The sequence below is a fragment of the Poromitra crassiceps genome (genome assembly GCF_964638095.1).
Source record: "Poromitra crassiceps genome assembly, chromosome: 5".
Lineage (NCBI taxonomy): Eukaryota > Metazoa > Chordata > Actinopteri > Beryciformes > Melamphaidae > Poromitra > Poromitra crassiceps.
Genome location: NC_139642.1, coordinates 55,774,691 through 55,802,229, shown reverse-complemented (window position 1 = coordinate 55,802,229; position 27,539 = coordinate 55,774,691). Strand labels below are relative to the sequence as shown.

Genomic DNA, 27,539 nt, shown 5'->3' with positions numbered 1-27,539 from the left:
GATGGATCTGATATGATGGGGTATTTCATTCCAGTAAAAGTGCGGAAGAATGATTTTCATCCATAGTTGTTTTTATATGTTGGGACAGGTATAAGGTCTTGTGTGATTGAGCGAGTAACAAGAAAGGGTCTGGTGCTGGGTTTTGGAAGTAAAGCTGAAATTGCTGGGGGGAGGTTATTGTTTTGTAACTGAAAGTAAAATTTGATGGCTAACAGATTTGTGTAGTTTTGGAAGGTTAGGGCATTGGAATGTGAGAGGGCTGTGCAGTAGGGGTGGGGGGGGGAAATTGATACACCATAGTAGGGATGTTCATTTTGAAAATTTTCCAAAATCGATAATCGGTGAAAATTAACGATCAATTATCGATTATCGATTTTATTAATACTTAGAAAATTTTCAATATTTTAATTTTTTTTTTTTTTTTTTTTTTTTACAAAATGAATGCCTATGGCAGAAAATACGAAAGACAACGTGTTCTCCTCAATGAACTCTTTATTTCAATGTGTCTCCTCTCCAACACTGCTGTCCCCGGCGCATGCCGGTGTGAATTTCCCATGTTTAAAACAGTTTTGTTGGCACAAAGGCCCGTGCCCAGCCAGAAAACTAGAGACTATATGAAGCTCCACCTCACGTTAGTCGGCTGTGCAATGGAGTGGGGCGAGGAGGAACGAATTCCACCCAAACCTAGTCCAATTTTTTTTTTTTTTTTTTTTTTTTTTATAATTAAAAAATCGATCCAAATGCCACAGGATCGATTCCAATCCTTAACGATCGATTATCGATTTTCGATAATTGATGAACATCCCTACACCATAGTATCGCGATATTTTGTCTGACGATATTGTATCGATATTTGGACACCAAGTATCGATATTTAAAAAAAAAAAAAAAGAAAAAAAAATTGCAGGCCATGCCATGGCAGGCCACCAGGCATCTGCCCGAAGCGCCCGATGTTGCAGTCCATGCCTGCAGTGGCGTATTGAGTCCAGAGAAGCTTAATAATGTAGCCTACATGTGGGGCAAAAACAAAACAAAACAAAAAAACACTGCATGTTTTACTTCCGGTGAGGTCAAGGAAAAGGTAGAAAAAGGAGTTAGACAATATATCGAAAAAGCGCAATATTCATCGCAATATATATCGCAATATCGCAATACTATCGTATCGTGACTCAAGTATCGTTTTAGTATCGTATCGTGGGCATCTGGTGATTCCCACCCCTACTGTGCAGTGATGGGTCCAGTTTGAGAGAGAGAGAGAGAGAGAGAGAGAGAGAGAGAGAGAGAAAGGGGGTAGGCTTGGCAGCTGAGAACAGAGAAAGAAAGAATGCATTTTTTACGTTTTGGTCAGAGTGAAATGTTTTATGGTCTTTTATGGTTTTATGGCCTGTTTCTAAATATAGCTGAATCATTTGGTTTGACCAAGTAAAACACATTTTTCATAAGCATTTTACGAAATGTCTACAGGAGTATAAATGGTGGATGAAATCTCTTGGTGCGTGTGCCTAACCCGGAAGTGGGTGCGACTTTGGCTCTCTATTGCTCAGTCAAAGAGGGAGGGAGAAGATGCCAGATCGTTGAATACTTTTCAGCTATAAATAAATAAATAAATAAATAAATACTCAATCGCAGATTATCAATGGAGCAAGTCAACAGAATAAGCCAAATCCACTCAATAGCCAGTCTGTGCATGTAAACGTCATAAGAGAATGGTCTGGGGGAAACAACTTTGTGTGAGTGTGTAGGACTCCCACAGCAACTAGTGTTTCAGGTTGTGCCTCATATGCCTTGTATTAAATCTAAGGTAAGACAGACAGGAGGCCAGACAGCCATATTGCCTCTCAGGCAATGGAGGACAGGTTGAACAATATTGTGTGGAAACGGTTGGGTGTTGGGAAAGATACTTTGTACATGTAGCTGCACCAGCCTGCACCTTTCCTCCCTGTGTCCACCTCACACACACGCGAGCTAATTGAATGGTGACGGCCCGTGCGTGTGTGTGTGTGTGTGTGTGCGTGCATGTTTGTGTGTGTGTGTGTGTGTGTGTGTGTGTGTTTGTGTGTGTGTGTGTGTGTGTGTGTGTGTGTGTGTGTGTGTGTTTGTGTGTGTGTGGTTGTGAGAATGTTTGCGGGGTGCACCGTGCAGCGAGTTAGGCCATGTTCAGACTAGGAGGCCAAAATCTGATTTGTGAACTTTAGTGACCTATTAATGACTTTATCCAGATTGGTTTTATGAGTCTGGACGTTCCAAGTCTGATTTGTGTCACTTGTCCCAAACCACATATGGAGGTAGTTTCCAATCTGCTTCAAATATGCTTTTGACTGATGTGTCTTCAGTGCGGACGCGCAGATCCACCAAATCTGATTTGAACGTCACTCGCAACTCGTCATCAAATGCTTCTGCGCAGGAAAACCACGTCACCAACGTAAGTATTTACTGACGCCATAACCATAGGCGTCAGTAACCATAGCAACCCATGCAGATAGGCTGTTTAGGTCTGGACACACAGATCCGACTTGAAAATCAGATTTGTGGCAGTGCGCACACACTCCCAAATCAGATTTGGGAAACTAATCAAGATAATGATGATTCATGACTTTATCAGCAAATCGGATTTGCCTGTAATGTGAACATGGCCTTAGACTCTAATGGCCCATTTCCACCGCAGGTAGTAGCGCGATCCCGCTCCGCTCGACTCGATAAATGGTCTCATTCCACCACTAAAAACTGTCCCAGCCCGGGTTGTATTGGGGTCGAGTCGTGCTACTTTTCGTACCTGCCTCGTCGTGGTTCTATTCTGTGAACCCGGTACCATACGGTGACGTGAAAACATTGTTGACGACTGATTGGTCAGGCAGAATCGTGTTTACTCTGTCTACTGACTGTCAATGCAATGCTGGCGGCTGCATACCAGTTTAGTGGGCTTACAGTACCTTCTCTTCTGTTATGTATATTTCCATCAGTCTTTTGTGTTGCTGCCTTCGCCTCCAGTGAAATAAAATCGTGGCGGGTGTTCAATTGTCTGAGAGAGAAAAAAGTCAGCTGCTCAGGGAGCTCTGTAGCTGAGTGCAGGCTGCAGTGCTCCGCTAGGCCGCAGCGGGTCTTTGGTGAAGCCGCGGTCTTGCCTGGTGAGAGGCCGCGGGGTACAGCAGGCTTCACTCTGTTGCGCCTCTCCTGTCCCCACGCAGCGCAGCGCATGCCTGTGAGTTTGACTAACTACAAAGTGATATCCATTCTCCTGGCCGATTGTCACATTTGCCCATGTACACTGTAGGTCATTTAGAGGCACCAGTATTTCATAAACAGTTTAAAAGTTCTGTGGATGGATTTAATTGTATCAGAATCAGAATCAGAATCAGATATCATTTATTCGCCATTATGTTATGTAACATATAGGAACTTGTTTTGGCATTAAGGTGCATTGAGCACAGTAACGCCACAGCAGCCATGGGCGGCGCTGTCTATACGTTATGTTATAGCCTACTTCGGCTATTAGGCGAAGGACAGATATGCGGTCGCTATAACGACCAGCTGTGGGCGGGGGCAGATGATCCGCGGTGGAAGCAAAACGTCCATCGGGCCGATACGAGTAGAGCCGACTGGTGACGAGCTGTGCAGGGCAGTAAAATGTGGTGGAAATGAGCCATTACCTAACCTAAACAAAATCGTCCTTTTATCTTGTAAAAAAAAGGGAGAAAAAAAAAGGAAATTGACCCAGGGGCCACACAGAGTGAGGTTGGGGGGCCGCCAGTTGCCCGCCTCTGATCTAGATGTTTTGACAAAGCTGTGATGCATCCACTCCCCCCCTCTAAAAACAGAAAAAAGACCCAGAGCTCCTTGAAGCACAGGAAGCAGAGGAAGGTTCTGATCATTTAGTGGTGTACTCACTGATCTTGACTAGAGGTTGAGGGACCATCCTAGCAGGCAGAGCTGGCTGTGTGTCGGGGTGTGCTGGCTGTGGGGGGTTCTCCGGCGTCTGGGCGGTCCTGATGCGGGGCGGGACGTCAGGCGTTCGCTCCATCTGCGTCTCATCGACGGCCGCTCTCGCCGCATCGAGGCTCGGGCTGCGCGGAGGAGGGCTGAGGGGGAGAGGGGGAGAGGACAGCTGAACACAGGAAGGATGGAGAGGAGGAGAGGAGTCCTCGGTCACCACGGCCACGAGAGGTCGAGTGAAAAGCCCAAACAGACGGCTGATTCTATACATCCTTTGCTTGGGACGAATGCCTTTTTCCTCTCCTTTCCTCACTCCTCTCCTCTCTCACCATAGTAGATACAAAAAAAGCGAAACTTGGGTTTTTACTCCGGGCGGCTACTACCACGACGACGACGGACAAAGTCAAGTTGCAGTCGTGGAAGCTGTGCAGCACTTCTTCCAGAATAGTTCCAGAAATCATTCTAGAACCGTCAAAGCTGAAGTCTGTCTTTTATCCTGCTGCTGCCTCTGCCTGTCTCTTTCTCTGTCTTTCTAACTTCAAACTTCTCAGCAGCAAGTCTAAACTTGCCTCAGACTGGGAGATACCATTACCATGTAAACACAGCATACCTCTGGATCAGGCTGGGAGATACCATTACCATGTAAACACAGCATACCTCTGGATCAGGCCAGGGGGGGCACGTCCAGCCCTCAGGATGTTTTCTGCTACCTTTTTGTTAGCCTGTACATCGGGCCATCACAAGTTGATAACTGGGGTCCAAAACCCATTTTGGGGGTTTTTGGTTTCTGGCTAAATTGTGTAAATGCCAATATTAAGGTAATGTAATCGCATAGTCTTTAAAGGATTTTAAAGGACAGCACTTAAAAAAAATGTGTGATTGTCTTTCTAATATATTGTTTTTGTCTTCTACTATTGATGTGACCGCTACACTGCCTACTTACTTACACTGCTCTAAATCAAGTCTTACATATACGTATCCTGGTATATCCTGGAAACTAGCAAAATAAGATAAAATAAGATTTTAAAATATCACCCACATCATCTCCAAAAAGGCACACGCGCACACACACACACACATGCACGTACACACTACACAGTCGCACACACGCACGCACACTGTCTGCTTGACAAATTCTAATAAGCACTTTATGGTGAATCCAAAACCTCAAACAGGTTTGCAAATCTGTGTTTGGTCGATCATATCTCTGTTAACCTATAACAGGAACTAATAGTGGAAAGTAAACCCATAATGTACAACCCAAACACACACACACACACACACACACACACACACACACACACACACACACACACACACACACACAGACACACAGACACACAGACACACAGTCAGTGGGCTAGACGCTAGATTGGAATCACACACTGGTACGCAACCCCTTACCACATGCAAGTCTCATTTACTCACTACTTACTGGGGCTGTCATGATACTAGAATTTCTAACTTCAATACGATACCCAGGAAAATATCGATACATAACATTTTCAATACCACAGGAGGCATGAAATGACAACACATCAAGAGGAATAAAAATAAACAAAGACAGATGAACGGACAGACAGAATAATCTAGGCCTGATAAAACTCATTAAAACTTTGCATTTACACAGCAGATTATCCCTGCTCTAGTCATCAGCCTATCAGAACACAGCAGATTATCCCTGCTCTAGTCATCAGCCTATCAGAACACAGCAGTTTACTCCTGCTCTAGTCATCAGCCTATCAGAACACAGCAGATTATCCCTGCTCTAGTCATCAGCCTATCAGAACACAGCAGATTATCCCTGCTCTAGTCATCAGCCTATCAGAACACAGCAGATTATCCCTGCTCTAGTCATCAGCCTATCAGAACACAGCAGATTATCCCTGCTCTAGTCATCAGCCTATCAGAACACAGCAGATTATCCCTGCTCTAGTCATCAGCCTATCAGAACACAGCAGATTATCCCTGCTCTAGTCATCAGCCTATCAGAACACAGCAGATTATCCCTGCTCTAGTCATCAGCCTATCAGAACACAGCAGATTATCCCTGCCCTAGTCATCAGCCTATCAGAACACAGCAGATTATCCCTGCTCTAGTCATCAGCCTATCAGAACACAGCAGATTATCCCTGCTCTAGTTATCAGCCTGGGGGGTACGATAGGGAGGGAAAATCAGTAGTATGTTTGATTTTTCATTAAGAGAAAGCACCATTGGTATCGATACTTTTGCATATTGTATTTGTATCAGTTAACTTTTAGCATCGATACTTATCGATACTATCGATACCTGTTGCAAATGAGCATTGTATCCATTACACATTTTTAGTATTGATACTTATTATTAAACATCGGCGCGGCCTGGGGTCCTTCAGGCTAGAGCAAGGTGCTCGGCGCAGGCGAATGACGTGCAGCGCACAGGCCTTCTTGAGGCATCCTCCCTGCCAATGGTACGGCATGGTAGGATTGCCTTCTTCCACGGGAGGTTCTGGTGAGACGAAGGAGGTGCCCGGCCTGGAATCACCCCACAGGGCCTTAGACCTCCATGCACCGAAGGTCTTTCAATACTGCGGTGTAGCACTAAACTCTATTGCAGCGGATTGGGCGTGATCAACCCTTCCGCGGGCAACGTTGCAGACAGAGTAGGAAGGCTGATCCATGAGCGGCTGCTTCTGGGACGCGGGTCGGGGTCGTAATTGGCCTCGGCTGGGTCTACTGGGCGAGGGTGTATGATGTTGACAGACCCGAAACACCCCACGACCCCAGTTAACATCACTGATGATGCGTCCCAGCGCATGCTGTAGTATGTATATTTGAAATTTGAAACTTATCGATACAATAGATACTTTTGGCAGCCCTACTATTTACTTACTTCCTCATCTGTCCTTATACCCTACAAACACACATCTAGCACACCGTTTGTTCATCGACTCAACTCCGACTTCTCTTTTCAGCCACAGTACACAATACACAATTATGTATGTCCATTTGCTTACCAACAAATCTTCAATATCTCTAAAAGTTAATCAATAATTAATTATCTGGACCATACCTGGGTCAAATAGTATTTGCAAACACTTTTTGATGATTGTTTTAGTCTAATTAGATACCAGATGAAAGGGGCTTGCCACATAGGGCAATAAGACAAGTTTCAGAAAGTTTAAGCAATCCCAGAAAAGTATCTGAAAGTCAATTTAAATGTACTTTTCTGTGACTGACAACTTGTTCGATCCTACCTCGATTGTCCTGTTGCAGTACATCTCCATGTAGTTGGTTTTCCAAGATGGTAATCCAATAACAAACCCTCAGAATGACTTCTTCAAATTACTTTAAGTACTATGCATCATGTGCATCTGAGTCAACTAAGACATAACTTTGTCTTTGTCATGGTAATAGTTTATGTTGTTCACACAGGACATGCCTTTCAACAGCGTTAAAATCCACGGTTGCAGAATACATCAGAATTGAAAGTGAAATTGTCACAACTGTTACGTCTTTAGAATTTTGTCCAATAGATCGCTGGCATTTCAACACCGGTTCCTTCTCACACATGAGAAGACGTGCCCTTATACAGAACAGGCTGCATGTGTGAAAGGGGATTGATTCTGATTCTGATTCTGATTCTATAGACTAGTATTAGTTGTGATTTAGGCAGTTCTTTAGTATTCTGAAACTTTTTCTGGGGAGAGAAAAAAGTAGAAGCACTCGTGCTTCCTCCTTGGACAATATGATACAAGTTCTTCATTAGTTCTTTGACAATAAACCAAAAAAAAGTCCCACAATGAAGGGAAATTGACAAGATGACGGTTCCTCCTTTGTCTCAGAGGAAGAGTGCTGAGAGAGGACTGCTAGCTAGAGTCTATACGCTATATTTAACCTGCTCTCTGAGAGAGGACTGCTAGCTAGAGTCTATACCAGGGGTGTCAAACTCAATTTCATATCATCATCATCATTCAATAGCTATTTTAAGCCATATTGTGAAGAATTGTATTGCACAAATTGTATTCTTTGCTCGCTCTCACGGGCCACACAAAATGAGGTGCCGGGCCGGATCTGCCTTGAGTTGTGGTGTATACTATATTTAACCTGCTGTCTGCTAGCTCACACTGACGTCATTAGGATGGAGAAACAATCAGCCTTCCTTTCTCCTGCCACACTGTGTGTGTGTGTGTGTGTGTGTGTGTGTGTGTGTGTGTGTGTGTGTGTGTGTGTGTGTGTGTGTGTGTGTGTGTGTGTGTGTGTGTGTGTGTGTGTGTGTGCATGTGTGTTTTACCCTAAGACACACAGGAAGAGCAGCTGACAATAGCTAATGGACCTATTTAGTCATAGGTGTTCACTGATGAGAGTCATTGCAAAGCCCAATGTCCACTACATGCTGGTCTGGCTCCAGTACAGCTGCCAGAGTCAGAGTCAGTTAATTCAACATTTGCAGTAGAACCTCATTGGAATTGGGGTGTTAAAAAACACATAACAAATCACACTAACAGCATATAAGGCAGTATAGGTAAAAAGAAACAGAAAAAAAGGCAGAAAGAAAACTCTTGGCAAAGCGAGGAGTGAAGCATTTAATAGTGTGGTAGCGTCTGCCCAGGGCGAGTAGATCAAAAAATTGGCAGCCAGATGACTCGCTGTCGATACTGGAGGCACGGGACAGAAGTCTAGAGCTGTAGAGCTCTTCTAGAGCAGGGGTTCCCAACCTTTTTTGTGCCAAGGACCGGTAGATACATGGAAAAAAAAGTTGCGGACCGGTTGCCAATTTTAATGGTTTTAGTTACATATATATTAGTCTCGGCTCCCAGACGTTTGGTGAGCTGCGCCACCAAACGTCTGGGAATTTCACTGTCAGAAACTGTCTGTCCGAGCCCGGCGAGAACGGCCGGCAGCAGACACGCCTACATTTGTTATTAGAATTTTATTTGGTAGCAGCAATGCCATTTATCATAGTCCTAACACAGAGCATGAAGCTGATATGCTCCAAACAAAATTTATAGCTGTTGTTTATTTTACAATAATGTTTCCTACCCGGAAGTGGTCCGCTTGCTACTGTGAGTCATCAGCAGGCTCTGTAACGTTAGCCTCGGGAGTCTGGCTTATCGCTGGGGAAAAGACCTCTAGCCGCCGGGGCCGGATGAAACACGTCCTATTAACAGGTTATGTTTGTTTCTAAGTGATTCATATGTTTCTCCGCAAACGCGGCGATGTTTTGCGAGACACTGGTTCTGCATGAGCGTCACTGCCCCCAGAAAGTAGGCCCGCCCACAACACTCATGATTGGTTCTCCGATGCAAGGCTTCCAACAGCGCCACCTAACATTATGTAAAGATTTAAATATATATATATATATATATATATTCTCAGTCTTACAGGAGTGAAACGGATTAAGACTGAGGGCTGAGTCTACATATATATTTACTCACCAGGTGGCGACAAAGGGTAATTAACAGCCTTTTGTGTTGTACTGTAATGTAGCCTACAGTATTTATGTTTTTGTTTCAACTACAAACATAAATAAACGTCAACTTGAAACTATGTTTCAACTACCACACACAGCCTATAATATTATAGCCTATGTTTATTTTTATTTTTTTAAGAAAAAAAAAAAGAATTGACCGGGCTCGCGGCCCGGTACCAAATGCGTTGTGGGCGGCCCGGTACCGGTCCGCGGCCCGGTGGTTGGGGACCACCTAGAGGCACGGGACAGAAGTCTAGGGCTGAGTCTAGAGACATCGGTCGTCTTGCGAGCGATGCGCCCCGCTCTGTTTAAGGATCTGACAGGATCCTTGACTGTAAGATTTCCAAACCATACTGTAAAAGAGCTAGCACGACGATATAAAGTAAGCAGCATCTGACTATTTTGGGTAAAATCCATAATTCCTTAAAGAGAAAAGTCATTTGCTGGGATGTTTTTTTTCTTTAAAATTTTGGTATTAGAGTGCCAGCTGAGAACGTCCGGAATTGTGACACGAAGAAAAGTAACACTCCTGACCATCTCAACATTGGTGCCAGTGCCGATAGTGATAGGAAGATGGGGTGCCTTTGTTCGACGAAAACCAATGACCAGAAGCAAAGAAGGAGAGGAACAGACTCGTGCCCATCTCCAAGCGGTTCCGGCAGAAATACCCATCTGGTCTATTTTTACGTTGTGGCGACATAATGTGGCCAAGCAGTCTAGAACAGAGTGTGTGTGTGTGTGTGTGTGTGTGTGTGTGTGTGTGTGTGTGGGTGTGTGTGTGTGTGGGTGTGGGTGTGTGTGTGTTTGGGGGGGGGGGGTGTGGGTGGGACAGCAAGCCAGCCATGCGCTATAACCTGGATTGTATATTGTGTTTGTAACATACATTGTTATTGAAATGTGCCCGCTAAGTTTCAGATTTGTCTGGTCAAATACATTTTTAGCGGACTCCTGTCTCCCTCTGCTCAGAGGCACATTCCTCCCAACGTTGTGTCCCGCCTGTCTATCCATACTGTAGATATATAGACATTTATCTGTCTATCCATACTGTAGATATATAGACATTTATCTGTCTATCCATACTGTAGATATATAGACATTTATCTGTCTATCCATACTGTAGATATATAGACATTTATCTGTCTATCCATACTGTAGATATATAGACATTTATCTGTCTATCCATACTGTAGATATATAGACATTTATCTGTCTATCCATACTGTAGATATATAGACATTTATCTGTCTATCCATACTGTAGATATATAGACATTTATCTGTCTATCCATACTGTAGATAAATAGACATTTATCTGTCTATCCATACTGTAGATATATAGACATTTATCTGTCTATCCATACTGTAGATATATAGACATTTATCTGTCTATCCATACTGTAGATATATAGACATTTATCTGTCTATCCATACTGTAGATATATAGACATTTATCTGTCTATCCATACTGTAGATATATAGACATTTATCTGTCTATCCATACTGTAGATATATAGACATTTATCTGTCTATCCATACTGTAGATATATAGACATTTATCTGTCTATCCATACTGTAGATATATAGACATTTATCTGTCTATCCATACTGTAGATATATAGACATTTATCTGTCTATCCATACTGTAGATATATAGACATTTATCTGTCTATCCATACTGTAGATATATAGACATTTATCTGTCTATCCATACTGTAGATATATAGACATTTATCTGTCTATCCATACTGTAGATATATAGACATTTATCTGTCTATCCATACTGTAGATATATAGACATTTATCTGTCTATCCATACTGTAGATATATAGACATTTATCTGTCTATCCATACTGTAGATATATAGACATTTATCTGTCTATCCATACTGTAGATATATAGACATTTATCTGTCTATCCATACTGTAGATATATAGACATTTATCTGTCTATCCATACTGTAGATATATAGACATTTATCTGTCTATCCATACTGTAGATATATAGACATTTATCTGTCTATCCATACTGTAGATATATAGACATTTATCTGTCTATCCATACTGTAGATATATAGACATTTATCTGTCTATCCATACTGTAGATATATAGACATTTATCTGTCTATCCATACTGTAGATATATAGACATTTATCTGTCTATCCATACTGTAGATATATAGACATTTATCTGTCTATCCATACTGTAGATATATAGACATTTATCTGTCTATCCATACTGTAGATATATAGACATTTATCTGTCTATCCATACTGTAGATATATAGACATTTATCTGTCTATCCATACTGTAGATATATAGACATTTATCTGTCTATCCATACTGTAGATATATAGACATTTATCTGTCTATCCATACTGTAGATATATAGACATTTATCTGTCTATCCATACTGTAGATATATAGACATTTATCTGTCTATCCATACTGTAGATATATAGACATTTATCTGTCTATCCATACTGTAGATATATAGACATTTATCTGTCTATCCATACTGTAGATATATAGACATTTATCTGTCTATCCATACTGTAGATATATAGACATTTATCTGTCTATCCATACTGTAGATATATAGACATTTATCTCGTTTTACTCAGAAATACGTCACGACATGGAAGTTAGATACAGTACTCTCACAATGGCATTTCAGCTGCACTTTAACCCATTGATACCTGATGCAGCATTTGTGTGTGTATCCCTTTAATGATTTAAGACCGCGAACCGCGTTAACGCGGTTCGCGGTCTTAAATCATTCAAAACAATAAGCATTTTGCTTTTAGCAGCATTGTGCCAGCGTGCAGCGCTGTTCCAAAACGTGTCAACGTGTCGTTGCCTGGGAAACGCACATCCCATAACGCAACTGTTCGCATCGCATCCCATAATAGTATGATGATACTTGGGATGCTATTGCCAACATAGATGCAGAACAGGTTAGCTAAAAGTTTAGCGTCGCCAGCGAGGGCCCCCACCGTTGCGGACGGGGTACGTTTCGAAATCCCTCCAGGCCTGAAAAAATTTTCTAGGGGAAACACTGGTGTCACAGTGTTTTGTACAGCATGTCACCTCATTTGAACTATGTCCCCCTGTTTACCAGCAGCTGTGAGAGAGATCTCTGCTGACAGTGGTTATTTCTATAGTAATTGACTGAACGACTATGACTATAGGAATATATTATAGGAATATTATAGGTAGCAGCAGTGCTTCGTTTCAGCAAGAGCTGAACAATAGGCAACATGTGTGTGTGTGTGTGTGTGTGTGTGTGTGTGTGTGTGTGTGCGTGCGCGCGCGTGTGTGTGTGCGTGCGCGTGCGTGTGTGTGTGCGTGTGCGTGTGCGCGCGTGTGCGGGCGGGGGGAGCACAGCTCCCGACACAAAGGACCCCTTACCAAAATACCATCTGATTGATGAACAACGCTCTAGAGACGAGCAGGTAACACACACACACACACATGCAGGTAACACACACACACACACACACACACACACACACACACAGCCCCAAAGACGTGCCCAAAACGTTCACAACCTCACCACCACCCAGGTAGGACATTTAGTCTCAGGCTCATCAAAATGCACCTCATCATAGTCATCACAGTCAAAGTCACATGAACTGTACCTCATGTTCAACTCATTGACAATGGGTGTCTCATACTGTAGCTAGTGTTTGGTATGTTTCCACTCACGCAATATTCTTACAAGTCTGTTTATACTCTGTTAATACTGTTTATATCTGTTAATACTATCTATATCTGTTAAAATCTGAATTTTATAATCTCTTTAGATCCTTTATATTTTATTTGTTTATGTCTTGTATATTTGTCAATGTTACATGAGCACCAACCACACCAAGACAAATTCCTAGTAGTATGTGAAAACATACCTTGGCAAATAAAAATAATTCTGATTCCGAACACAAACACAACTGTAAAGAAAGTCCGCCTCGTTTGAAACAGCGACTCACAACAACAGAGGAGGATGAGAGAGGAGGGAGAGAGTCCACGAGAAAGAGTGGTGGTGGGTGAGATATGGAGCTGTAAGGATACAATCCGTACCCCTCTTACCTGTCCTGGCACGTTCCAAAAGACTCCTCTTGCATGGTGGAACAACAACGTTACATAACAACAATGTTACAGAACAACAATGTTACAGTGTACACACACACACACAGCACACACACACAGCAGAGGAGGGAAAATAATGAAGAGGAAACAGCCTGCTAAGTAGAAGAGGGGAGGAGGCAACAAAGAGCATAGGCGAGGAAACAGAGCGGTTTGACGAGACACGCGTACGTACGTGTGTATGTGTGTGTGTGTGTAGTATGTGTGTATGTATGTGTGTTTGTGTGCGTGTGTGTGCTTGTGTTTGTTTGTTAACAGATACCACACAGTAGGTGGCTTCTGAAGGTAGTTCCTGGGAACTAAACACTTTCGTCTTTCTTTTCTGAGGAGTGATACATTAACAGCTCTTTATTGTTCTCCGCTGTGACTTCCTCCCTCTCTCTGCACTTAGTCTCCATATAAACCACAGACAGCAGACATGTCAATGTGTTCACCATAATGGACCCAGCCCAAACTCTGATGCGGGGCTTTTATTTCCCTTCCTCCCTCAGTGACGACTCAAGCAAGCGTATACTCACAGGAAACAGAAAACCCCTATACGCTCTCACAGGCTAGCACAGAAACCCTATACGCTCTCACAGGCTAGCACAGAAACCCTATACGCTCTCACAGGCTAGCACAGAAACCCTATACGCTCTCACAGGCTAGCACAGAAACCCTATACGCTCTCACAGGCTAGCACAGAAACCCTATACGCTCTCACAGGCTAGCACAGAAACCATGCATGCTACAGTATCACAGGCTAGCACAGAAACCCTGCATGCTACAGTATCACAGGCTAGCACAGAAACCCTGCATGCTACAGTAACACAGGCTAGCACAGAAACCCTATACGCTCTCACAGGCTAGCACAGAAACCCTGCATGCTACAGTAACACAGGCTAGCACAGAAACCCTATACGCTCTCACAGGCTAGCACAGAAACCCTATACGCTCTCACAGGCTAACACAGAAACCCTATACACTCTGAGGCTAGCACAGAAACCCTGCATGCTACAGTATCACAGGCTAGCACAGAAACCCTATATGCTCTCACAGGCTAGCACAGAAACCCTGCATGCTACAGTAACACAGGCTAGCACAGAAACCCTATACGCTCTCACAGGCTAGCACAGAAACCCTATACGCTCTCACAGGCTAGCACAGAAACCATGCATGCTACAGTAACACAGGCTAGCACAGAAACCCTATACGCTCTCACAGGCTAGCACAGAAACCCTATACACTCTCACAGGCTAGCACAGAAACACTATACAATCTCACAGGCTAGCACAGAAACCCTATACACTCTCACAGGCTAGCACATAAACCCTGCATGCTACAGTAACACAGGCTAGCACAGAAACACTATACGCTCTCACAGGCTAGCACATAAACCCTGCATGCTACAGTAACACAGGCTAGCACAGAAACACTATACGCTCTCACAGGCTAGCACAGAAACCCTGCATGCTACAGTATCACAGGCTAGCACAGAAACCCTATACGCTCTCACAGGCTAGCACAGAAACCCTGCGTGCTACAGTATCACAGGCTAGCACAGAAACCCTATACACTCTCACAGGCTAGCACAGAAACCGTATACGCTCTCCCAGGCTAGCACAGAAACCCTGCATGCTACAGTATCACAGGCTAGCACAGAAACACTATACGCTCTCACAGGCTAGCACAGAAGCCCTGCATGCTACAGTAACACAGGCTAGCACAGAAACACTATACGTTCTCACAGGCTAGCACAGAAACCCTGCATGCTACAGTATCACAGGCTAGCACAGAAACACTATATGCTCTCACAGGCTAGCACAGAAACCCTGCGTGCTACAGTATCACAGGCTAGCACAGAAACACTATACGCTCTCACAGGCTAGCACAGAAACCCTGCATGCTACAGTATCACAGGCTAGCACAGAAACACTATACGCTCTCACAGGCTAGCACAGAAACCCTGCATGCTACAGTATCACAGGCTAGCACAGAAACACTATACGCTCTCACAGGCTAGCACAGAAACCCTGCATGCTACAGTATCACAGGCTAGCACAGAAACACTATACGCTCTCACAGGCTAGCACAGAAACCCTGTGGGTGCTGGTCGTGAGACCTTTTTTCTTTACAATACTTTTTTTTAACTGGTGGTGTGAAGGTTGTGCAGCGAAGCTTATGTTTGCATCCCCCACTTATCGATACTCCTTATCAGTTTGGTTCTTAATCGATACTCACGTGGGTCTTTTTCATTAGTAAATAATTGCTTTTTTTTTTTTTTAAAGCTTGGTCAGCTTGGTCAGACGTTCCTACAGACACAATTGGCCGTGTCTGTGGGTGGGAAGCCAGTGGGGTACATGTATGAGTCCTGGATGCTGCACAAGTGACCCCTCTGCTCGGTTGGGGCGCCTCTTTTGGGGGAGGGGAACTGGGGGGAATAGCGTGATCCTCCCATGCGCTACGCTTCGCTGTCGGGTGGAAAGATGCGGCTGGCGGCTGCACATGTATCAGAGGAAGCATGTGCTAGTCTACAACTCTGCCCAGATCGGCAGAGGGGGTGGAGCAACGACCGGGACAGCAGGGGGAATTGGCCAAGTATAATTGGGGAGAAAACGGGAGAAAAATCAAAAAAATTTAAAAAAATTACATTTTAAATGTTTCTAGAGCAGCAACAGTAATGTTTTACCATAGCAAAGTCACTATATAAGCTAATATACAGTATATATAGGCTTGACATGACAATACTGAGGAGGGTTGCCACCTTCAATATGAAAAAATTAAATAAAATATGGAACACCTTGGCCATGGGACACAAATCAAGAGGGGGTGTCTGGGGGTCCTCCCCCGCATGAGATTTTGAGTGTTAGACACTTCATTTCCTGCATTCTGGTGAATTTCCTGGTGATAGCCTATCTAGTTCAAGGAGGGACAGTCAGCTGTTATTGAGAAAATATGTAGCCTCTTGGATTTTTTTTTAACACATCCATATTTTTGTCAATACATCAATGTGTGCAAGTCGTTATGCAAAAAAAATGCATGCATGCATAAACAAATAAACAATACACTCCTGAATGATTATGCTGCAAACCATTTAAAAACTGCAAACAGCAGCATACTACACCACCACCCAGTGGCCAGGTACTGTATGACAACCACAAAAGAGATTGCAGCTTTGCAGAGACTAAAGAGGGTGGAGCATGCCATTATAATCCTTGTCAATTTGAGGTGACAGATGTGTCTGTGTAGGCTCAACAGGTTCTGTACAGGTGTGGCAGTACTCAGCAGGTCAATGAGCTTTTTCATTCCAGGAAGTCTTAAGGGCTTTTCATGCTACAATTAGCCGGGGTTAAGTTAGTCTCTTAGCCTGGGGCTAAGACAGCTGTTAGCCCAGGGTTAAGAAAGCTTTCACCCTTGCACAATCCCGGCCCACTCCAAAGTGGGCTAACGCCGACTTCAGGCCCGGCTAGCTGGCCCTGCTCTGGAGCAGGGTTATCCCTGACTTTCTATCTAAACACAGCAGGGCTAAAAGTTGCCAGTGTGAAACGGGGCTAAGTTAGCCTGGGGCTATCTTAGCCCTACTCTTAGCCTGGGGCTTAGATAGCCCCGGGCTAAGAGCATGTAGTGTGAAAATCCCTTTTAAGAGTCCCCAATCACACTTTTTATATCTCAGGCTGGGGATGCATTTTACAATTTTGTCCAATAGATGGCAGCATCCTCCACTAAAAACTAGTACTGTCGATGGTATTAATGATACAATTCCAGAGGGTTGAGATTCTGGAGTACCTTCCATTCCATGATATAAATCATGTCTCCCTCTCTCACACACAAACATCATTGACAGTGAGTCATTTTGCCAGCAATGCAATACCACACACACACACACACACACACACACACCCACCCACACACACACACACACACACACACACACACACACACAGAGAGAAGCACAGGGGATTCTGAAAGACAACCCAATAGCAAGCTACAAACACAACGCTGTAATTAGAATGAGAAACTACAGATGGTAACTGGGGCGATGTCAATGTCCATTTAATGAACCCATCTTACCTGTCAGAGGCTGTAGTCCAGGCAGGCTGTAGGGGAAGCCGCCGCGGGATTGGTGGAGGGCCTTTCGGTCCTGCCCCTACTTTGGGGGGCAGAGGTGGGGCACTTCTGTCTTCGCTGGCCTCAGCTGAGGAGGAGGAGGAAGAGGGAGAGGAGGAGGAGGAGGGAGAGGAGGAGGAGAGGGAGGCGATAGGGGAGGCGCGGGAGGTTTTTCTCCCTCCGTCACCAACCCCCTGTTGAAGAGCGAGTGACTTGGGCCGGGCTTTAGAGGACGGGGAAGCGGGCGGGTGGAGAGGTGTGCGCATGGGGGCGAGGGCAGGGGTGGAGCTGCGGCGCTGGGATCCGTCCGGCACGACCGGCGTCTGAGGCACGCGGCCGGGCAGCTTGGGTGAAGCGGGAGCGCTGCTGCGGGGGGACGAGGGGCCGAGGGCGGAGGTGAACTTGGGTGAAGCGGGAGTGCTGCGGGGGGACGAGGGGCTGAGGGCGGAGGTGAAGCGCTGCGGCGGGCAGTTGGGGGTGCTCCGCGGGGGGATCGGGGGTAAGGGGGGCTCGGCGGCGGGAGGGGAGAGGGAGTTGGGCTGAGAATCTGCCGGGGGAGCGGAGCGATACTTAGTCCTCTCTTTAGGCACAGGTCTCTCCCTCTCTCCATCCATCCCTCTGTCCCGCTCTCCGGGGGGTGCCTCTGGTCTTTCTTTAGGGATGCTCTCTCCTCCACCCCCGCTTTCCTCCGTCGTCCTGGGCACTCTCCTCTCCCGGGGGACCGGTTTCTCCCTCTCTCTGGGTGTGGGTCTCGCCGCTGCGTCTCCGACGTCTCCTTTCTCCCCGTTCTTCCCGACGGGTCGCTTTGCCACCGAACGCACGCGTCTGTCTCTCTTCAAGGATCCGGAATAGGCCACCTCTCTCTCTTCTTGCTCACCCTCCGCTCCCTCGGGGGGCGAGGGGTGGGACTGCGTCGGGCTGTGGGCATCAGGTGGTCCGAGATCCGTTTTGTGCAGGCTGGCCAGGATGCGTCTCCGGTGTCCGGGCAGGGTGATTCCCATGCCCTCCAGCTGATCCGGCGTCAGGTGGCGACATTCCGGTAACGTCTCCAGGCCGGCGGCTCGAAACGCCTCCGAGTACTGTTCCAGACGGAGCACACACAGCCAGTCCCACACAGACGCACACAAGTCGGACTGCGACATGCTCTGTGCGTGTGAGTGCAGCATGTGTGAGAGTGTGTCTGTCTGTGGGCGCAGTGACTTCACACTTCAGATCATGGCTCACACAACCTGTGGAAGAGACAAGAAGACGACATAGGCCTACATCAGTAATGCTGGGAACCAAGGAAGGAGAAGGATGCTATGGAGATATCAGATATCATCATCACCATGAACTTCATTCTCTCCGATGAGAACGGACTATTCTATGATACTTTCTGCATTTGTGAAATTGTAACCTGGGTTTTACACACTTCTTCTTCTTCTTTTAAAGGAACACTCCGCCCATTTTCAACCAGCTTTGTATCATTAGAACATCAGTAGTATATCAGAAAACTGTAAACTGTTTTGAAGTCTGTCATTTAATTTGACAGTTATTGAGTGTTAAAGTGTGGACCAGTGACATCACTGGTCCACACTAACTCAAATTAATAACTCATTAACTCAAATCAACTCTCAATAACTGTCAAACTAGATGAATGATAAATAGTTTGACAGTTATTGAGAGTTGATTTGATTTAATGAGTTATTAATTTGAGTTAATGTGGACCGGTGATGTCACTGGTCCACACTTTAACACTCAATAACTGTCAAATTAAATGACAGACTTCAAAACCGTTTACAGTTTTCTGATATACTACTGATGTTCTAATGATACAAAGCTGGTTGAAAATGGACGGAGTGTTCCTTTAATATGGGCTATTTACTACATTAATACTGTCGTTTTCTAGATCTGCAACAATTAATTGGTTAATCGATTAGTCGATGGACAGAAAAATACTATTTTACTAATCGATTCATCGTTTTGAGTAATTTTTTGAGAAGAAAAGTCTAAATTCTCTGATTTGAGCTTCTTAAATGTGAATATTTTCTAGTTTCTCTCCTCCTCTATGACAGTAAACTGATATTATATTTGGGTTGTGGACAAAACAAGACATTTGAGGACGTCATCTTGGGCTTTGGGAAACATTGATCGACATTTTTCCCCCACCATTTTCTGACAATTTATAGACCAAACAACTAATCGATTAATCGAGGAAATAATCAACAGATGAATCGATAATGAAAATAATCGTTAGTTGCAGCCCTGTAGTTTTCCTATAGGTAGTTCAGTGATGCTATATAGTCGGCTAAGTGGGAGAAAATTGTGCGATAGACTAACGTCAGAGTGTAGAGATGCAACAGTATGATATTTGACTGATTTTATGCCATACTGTCTGTTGTTTCAATTCCCCTGAAAGGTTCCGTTGCGGTATATCCAGCACTTCCATAATGCGTAACCAATCACAACCTTTGAATGCCCATCATGCACCCATGTGACCAAAATGAAAGTTGAGATGAAGAAGCGGGTACTGTAGCTCCAGTGGGAGACAAAGAGAGAAATGTCACATAGACAATCTTTGGGAGGAGGATTCATTGGGGCTGGTTAGCAGGCTACTGTTGGGGGAGGATTATTCTCCCCTCATTTAGAAGAGGAAGTTCTGTAAATAACTTGACCTCCACAGTTTGGTCATTTTGATGAGCACAGCCCTTTTCAATAGAGTGTGTGCTCCATCTTGGCTTCATACAACAGCTTGAAACACACAAGAACAAAACTAGAAATAACCGCCTCGGCCAACAAGTCAAGTTAATAAAAGTCATTAAGTGTATGTTTCGGCCAAATGGAAGTCATCACTTCGCCAAACTGTTTGTACATTAGTTCTGTGTCATTTGGAGTATTGCTCTGTGGTGTGGTCATCTGCGTCTAAATGCCTCCTCAAGAAGTTACAAGTAGCACACAACAAGGCAGCTATAGGCTGGTCCTGGGGTGCTCCGCTATGGTCTAGCGTAGCTGATACGCATGTACGTCTCACATGGCTTAGTGTTGAGCAAAGGCTACATCGGCCTACCTACTGTGCTCAGCCCCGGTGCCACGGGGGGCCACTAGGGGGCAGTGCCCGCTCACTTCTCCACTGTGCCCGCCCACTTCCATGAGAGAGAATTCGCACATTTCCCCCAGCATGCTTTTGTAGCAAGCTAAGTGTTTAGCAGTGGCAGTAATTCAGGCTGAGAGATTATCTCAGTTCAAGTAAACAATCCTGTGTCTCAATACACCGCACGAGTACAGGAAATGTCACTTTAGAACACACTCACTCAAACAGGGGGTCATTAAACTATACCCCCGTCTCACTTATGGTGTCAACATTTAACATTGTAAAGCAATGTAGTGTAGTTAGCATGCAAAACAACTCGACTAGTCATCACATAACATTGCAGATAACTACTAATAACACATATATATAGAGAACAGGAAGGTTTAGCCTCCAAAACACATTGTTGAAACACACTACCCCAGAGCATGCTGGGAAACTCCGCCCACTTTCCTCAGCGTGCTACACTTTGTGGCGTCCAAACTTTTGACATGAAAGTAACCAACCAAATTAAATGAGTGGTGGGCGGAAATAATCATTAGCCTATTCTTAGTTAAACATGCAGTTTTGAAACATTCAATAAAGACAAATTAAAAATAGACTATGACTCGACACCCTAAGTGATACACACATGTTATGAGAGTGGTATATATATATACCCATTACATCAATATCCGTGTTAGTGTAGAGAGTGGTTAGTTCCTTGCTCTGCTCTCCCCTAGGAGCGTGTTTCGGGCAGTAAAGCTCTGTTTTCTTATTTTTTTACATCCATTTATTGGGGGGGGGGGGGAGACACATTTTATCAGTGCCCCCCTGCTTAAGGCTCGTGCCCCCTCTGGATATCTGGTCTGGCGCCGGGGCTGGCCATCGCTTCATCATTTTATCCAATAAGACATTTGTGTGAAATCTGGTCATAATTACCGTATGGATTCTTGAGTTATTGCCCAAAAAAACCTCTTTTGTGAGGTCACCAGGACCTTGACCTTTGACCACCAAATTGTCAGTTCATCCTTGAGTCCATGTGGATGTTTGTGCCATGATACAGTATCATGAAGTTCCATCCAGACGTTCATGAGATATCGCGTTCGCAAGAAAGGGACGTAAGTGAGTCTGAGTGAGTTTGAGTTTCGTCATTCTGACTTGCAATACAAGATTGAATTATGCAGAATGTACACTTGAAATAAGACAATAAAAAAATACACATTATACATGCATTATTAAAACAAACGCTAACATCAAAATACAATCACTGTTATCCAAAATTACAGCTTATTAAAAAGCCTGATGTTGTTCTGGTTTTTGGCAAAGACACCTGATTGCCTTTGCGTAGAACACGGCCAGTCCTTTCTTTCTTACTAGGAGGGAGGATGTGGTGGAGTCAGAGTGGGTGGTTAGGCTGGTGCATCATGTCCTGAATCAGCTTCACAGTGGCCTGTTCTCTTCGTGCCTGCAGATCAGGTCGATGCAAAGAGATGCCCTTTACTGAACCCTGTCCACGGTGGCTCGTTGTTTAGCCGCACACGCCCACAAGCATGTGAACACGAAAACAGTCAACTTGAACTTTGACCTCCAAAATCGAATCTGTTCATCCTCGAGGCCAAGTGGACGTGTGTGCCAAATTCGAAGAAGTCCCCTCAAGGCGTTCCTGAGATATTGCATTAACGAGCACGGAACGGATGGCTGCGAGGTCACAGTGACCTTGAAATTTGACCTCTGACCACCAGCAAAATCTAATCGGTTCATCCTGGAGTCCAAGTGAATGTTTGAGTCCCCTCTCTTTCACGTCCCACTGCTGAAACACTCATCCGCGCCTTCATTTCCTCCTGTCTGGACTACTGTAAATCACTCCTCCACGACATCAACGCCACCCTCATCAACAACACACTCCAACTGGTCCAGAGCGCAGTCTCACCCGACCTCTCACCCACACCAAATCCTGCCACCACATCACCCCAGTATTCACAAAGAACTCCACTGGCTTCCCATCTCTCACTGGATCAAGTTCAAAATCCTGGTCATCACTTACAAAGCCCTTCATCACCTGGCCCCCCCCTTACCCCACAGACCTCCTCTTCCCCACCAACCCTGCCGGTCCCTCAGGTCCACCTCAGCTGACGACCTCTCCACCCCCGAGTCCAACCTCCGCAGTTTTGGGGACAGAGCCTTCTCCCGGGCAGCTCCCAGACTCTGGAACGCCCTTCCCCAAGACATCAGAAACTCCCTCACAGTCTTCCAGTCCCACTTCAAGACCCATCTCTTCTCCACCGCCATCTCTTAGACCCCCCCTCCCTCCCCCCATGGTTCCTTGTGTGTCTGTGTCATCTCTGTCTGCTGTGTGTTGCCCCCCCCCCCCCCCCCCCCCCCATAGTATTCTGTATTCAGTGTATAGTGTCATCTTGTCCGCTATGTGTTCACTAACGTCACCCTCTCCCTCAGTGTTTAGTATGTTGTGTATTGTTAAAAGTCTTTGAGATCTGGAAAAGCGCTATAATATTATTATTATTATTATTAATATTATTATTATTATTGTTATTATTACAATTGTAAAAGTTAATTACGGTACTTAGATTACTAGCAATCTGGGAACCCAGAGTTTATTTTTATTTGAAAAATAGACTCTGGGACAGCCCTACCATTTTTCCCAGCTTCCTGTACAGCGCACCTCTCCTGCCGCCGTCACTTCCTTTTCCCCGTCCGTGCTCCACTGTTTACAGTCTGAATAGCAACTTGCACCACGACTTTACAGTCATTTTCCACTGTTGTTGTAAGACGAGTTGACGTCTTCTATGCAGTTTTAACATTATTAGCGAATAGCCGAAAAGGGACGCGGAAAAGGAAAGCGGAAGTGACCGTCACTTCCTTTTCCGCGTCTATTTCGGCTATTTGCTAATAACGTTAACTTGAAAGCATCGTAGTAGAGTATCGAGCACACACCAAACGACTGTAACACACAACACACTGTCACAAAGCGTGAGGAAGTGTAACTGACACAACAAGCATTAGCACACACGCACACACACACACACACACACACACACACACACACACACACACACACACACACACACACACACACACACACACACATCCTTGCTCTCTCACACACACTTGAATGGGGCAAGGGTGCATTCAAAATCAGCTTCCCTCACAGTTTCACCATCGCCTATTTTTAGACATAATCTTCTTTAAAAAGAAGCTCTAATAACCTCTGGCTATTATTGGTTTTCTAACGCAGTATGTGTTGTGAAATTAAGTTCTCGCATGCTGAACAGTCACACCATTGGGCTTCGGATTAGCAGTCAGTACCAGAACCTGCCTGATTAGGCAATAGCTTCGGAAAGTCCTTCCTCTGATGGTCTGACCGAGTAATTGTATGAATAAGCAGATAGTTACACAGGTGTTCCTATAAAGTGCTCAGTGAGTGCTGCTATATACAAAAAGGCCAATTTGAATTCCTATAATACAGCCCTCTTAACTTTAACTTTAACTCTTAACAAACACACACACACACACACACACACACACACACACACACACACACACACGCACACGCACACACAGAGTTATCTGCTCATGAAGGAACTTCACATTTTTTCAACTTGGTTATTCTATTAACTGTGGATGCTAGGAAAATGACTACATGGAAAAACTACCTATCAATCAATCAATCAATCAATCAGTTTAATACATGTCCCAGAAGGGCACTTTGGTTCACATCAGACAGCAGTGGATAATACAAACATCATTACTAGTTTGAAGTAGTAATAAAGGCACACTTCGGAATTATAATACATTATTACTTGTTTGAAAGTAAGTAATAAGGCGCACTTCAATGTTCCGAAAGACCACTGCAGCCATCAGCCGGGTCGCCACGTGCGCAGCGCCTCCGTTGCAAATTAGCTCTCTCAACAACTAAGTGGCTCGCTGTCAATCAGCGCCAGATCGATGTATCGGAGGGAAGGGGGGTGGGCGGGGGGGGGGGGGGGGTGGGGATGATGCGAGCTCCGTTTGCAATGCCTCTCCATGGGTCATTTTTTCCATCGGCCTTGCCGGGCCTCAGGCAGGTGTGCCGAAATGATATGGATGTTTTGACTAGCGAAGTGAAAAACACATTCCAAAGAATTCCACTCCAGGCTCGATCTCCCAGCTTAAACACTTCTGCGCCGATCGCAAATTTTCTCCAAGATCCATTTTGCGATTCAGATCGGTAATCGCACCATCCATCTTGTGATACCGATCAGAAGTAGAAGTAGTCAGAGTATTCACAACACGGCCCAACTCGTTTAGCATTCCAAGGATCATGGGTAGTTTTGGGCTCTCAGGATTACCCACCATCATTTTTATCTTGCGATAGACAAGGGCGATGCTCAGTCCAAGAAGCAAATGACCTGCTATCATAAATCCAAATAGATAAACATCTTCGATGTCCTCAACGGATAGAACGGATAGGCAGAGGACCCGCCATTTCATCCATGAGTCCATCACGTACCCCGCAGCAAAAGTTCCATCAGGGCACATCGGTTCCCCCGAACCTGTATTTCTCGTCGGGATAATCTTATCAATTGCGTTGAGAGACCAGCTTATTAGTTCCATAATTCCTTCAGTAGTTTTGAAGAGACAGAGCAAAAAGGTAGCCGGTTAGGGAGTGCAGGCAGTGAAGGAAGATGAGATAAGAGAGAGAGAAAACAAGCGACTGCCTTGTTCAAGAGCGTATGAGCGTATGTATCTACGGTATTTGTATCGTATCTATTTGTTTGGCAACAATTTTGCCAAACATATTCCAGTAATATCCCTCACCACTACATAGTTGTTGCAAACTGCTGACGCAGTTTACACTATGATCACAACCACTAAATATCCTACTCAAACATTTCAAAACTGTAATTTCAGGCACATCAAAGACACAGAGTTAAGTCATTTGCTTGAATTAAGTAATTTTTTTTTACCACGGTCAGCGTAGCTGCAGCGTGGTCTCTACACACGGCTAATTCAAGTCGGGTTTTTTTCAATCATTTTGTTGTTGTTTGTTTGTTTGTTTGTTTGTTTTTGGGGGGGGGGGTTAGGGGGGGTTCCTATCTGGAGGAAACCCCAGGGGAGCACGGGGAGAACATGCAAACTCCACACAGAAAGGCCCTTTTTGACGAGCCCACCTGGGCTGTAGGCACTGAGGACATGGGAATGGGGACACACCCTCAGCGCCCGCCGCCCATAGGCGGGAGTTGAACCCAGGACCTTCTTGCTGTGAGGTGACAGCGCTACCACTGCACCACCGTGCCCCCCGGTAAGCTTACTGGTGATTCATTCCATGACCTCTAGAAGGCAGCATTGACTTTGAAGAGTCTTGACTGTATGTGGCGAGTGGTTGCGGAGGGTCGCGCCCGACGCGACTACCGCGATGACGACGTATTTGGCGCGCGTGCGCCTGGCTCACTACGGCGACCATAAAATCAAAGAGGCCTGCAAGAGGCTTGTACAGGATCCGTGCTTGTTCTTCATAAAGACAGATTGACAGCCAATACATTTGGGTCATTGGTCCGTTTAAATGAGCAAGATGTCATTTCGAGAGAAATACTGACACTCTGGGTTGGTGGTCTGGTGGCCGGTCTGTCGCAAAACAACCCAAAGCGTCAGCATTTCTGGGAAACGAGAACTGTGTTGACTCAATCTTTCTTCAAAAGCACAGGTAGTAGGCTACCTAAAGGGCAGTTTATAGTACAGCAATTAATTTATCGCAGGATGAACATGGCTGACCTTCAATAAACAGTCTATTATCACTGGACTTTGAGTCTTGGGATTGGCAGTGATATGTCAGCTTACTTTGAGCATAGATGTTGATCATCAAGAAGCCACGACACTGTCTGAACGAGTCTTTCCTTCTGGAAACATTGTATCTATTATACTGTTGTTTACATTTTGCATTAAATGTCATACAAAACTGTGCATTGATACAATGAGTTAAAGTTTCCATGAAACTATTGTCATTGTGTTAACATGGTTACTAGCATGTAGGCCAGTGATCCTCACTATTTCTTCGATGAGAGCCGCACTGGCAGGACAAAGTCAATAGGAGAGCCACTTTTACCGCAAAACACCAAAAGCCACCCCAACCAAGCACATCTGCCTACCATTTTTTTGTGTTTTATTGTTTTACACACACACACACACACACACACACACACACACTGTATATACCAGTTTCCCCTAGAAGATCTTTCAGGCCTGGAGGGATTTCGAAACGTACCCCGACCGCAACGGTGGGGGCCGTCGGTGGGGGCCGTCGGTGGCGACGCTAAAGTTTTAGCTAACCTGTTCTGCATCTACTGTATGTTGGCAATAGCATCCCAAGTATCATCATACTATTGTGGGACGCGATGCGAACAGTTGTATTATGGGATGTGCGTTTCCCAGGCAACGACACGTTGACACGTTTTGGAACAGCGCTGCACGCTGGCACAATACTCCTAAAAGCAAAATGCTTATTGTTTTGAATGATTTGGCACCTTCTATTACTGTCAACACCAGTATTGTTGTATTGTAATAATATGCCATAAAGGTTTATTGAAATTTTGGGGAGAGCAGGGGGGGGGGGAATCTAAAAAAAAAAAAAAAAAAAAATGCAATTTCTTAGAGCCGCCAACTAAAGCTTCGAGAGCCGCCAGCGTCTCAGGAGCCGCGCAATGAGGAACTAGGATGTAGGCAAATACTTCATTACAATAAGAAAAGCAGACTGTTATTTCACTTCATATTCATCTTCTTTCAATTAAATGATCTATGTAGGCTACACTGTTACATTATCATATTCATCTTCTTTCAATTAAATGATCTATGTAGGCTACACTGTCACATTATCTGTCTGCTTAGGAAC

At 44.7% G+C, this 27,539-nt stretch overlaps 2 protein-coding genes across 4 annotated transcripts in view; both read right to left on the bottom strand.

The window, feature by feature from the left end:
* The window catches only part of arap1 (ArfGAP with RhoGAP domain, ankyrin repeat and PH domain 1), an 87,333-nt gene extending 73,757 nt beyond the window's left edge, over nt 1-13,576 (bottom strand). For all 3 annotated transcript variants that reach the window (XR_014552743.1, XM_083637824.1, XM_083637825.1), the window contains exons 1-2: nt 13,465-13,576; nt 3,886-4,076 (exon numbers count right to left, since the gene is read on the bottom strand). Coding sequence is in view for 2 of the 3 variants with exons in the window: in XM_083637824.1 (XP_083493950.1) it covers nt 3,886-4,076; nt 13,465-13,499 (226 nt within the window). In the remaining variant the exon portion in view is untranslated. The remainder of the gene's footprint in view (nt 1-3,885; nt 4,077-13,464) is intronic.
* Nucleotides 13,577-17,567: 3,991 nt separating this feature from the next.
* LOC310776623 (uncharacterized protein) lies at nt 17,568-18,773 on the bottom strand (the record flags this gene model as incomplete). The annotated part of the gene is made up of 2 exons (XM_083636798.1): nt 17,568-17,695; nt 17,795-18,773. 2 exons carry the CDS (start codon nt 18,771-18,773, stop codon nt 17,568-17,570), a joined length of 1,107 nt encoding a protein of 368 aa, XP_083492924.1.
* Nucleotides 18,774-27,539: the final 8,766 nt, after the last annotated feature.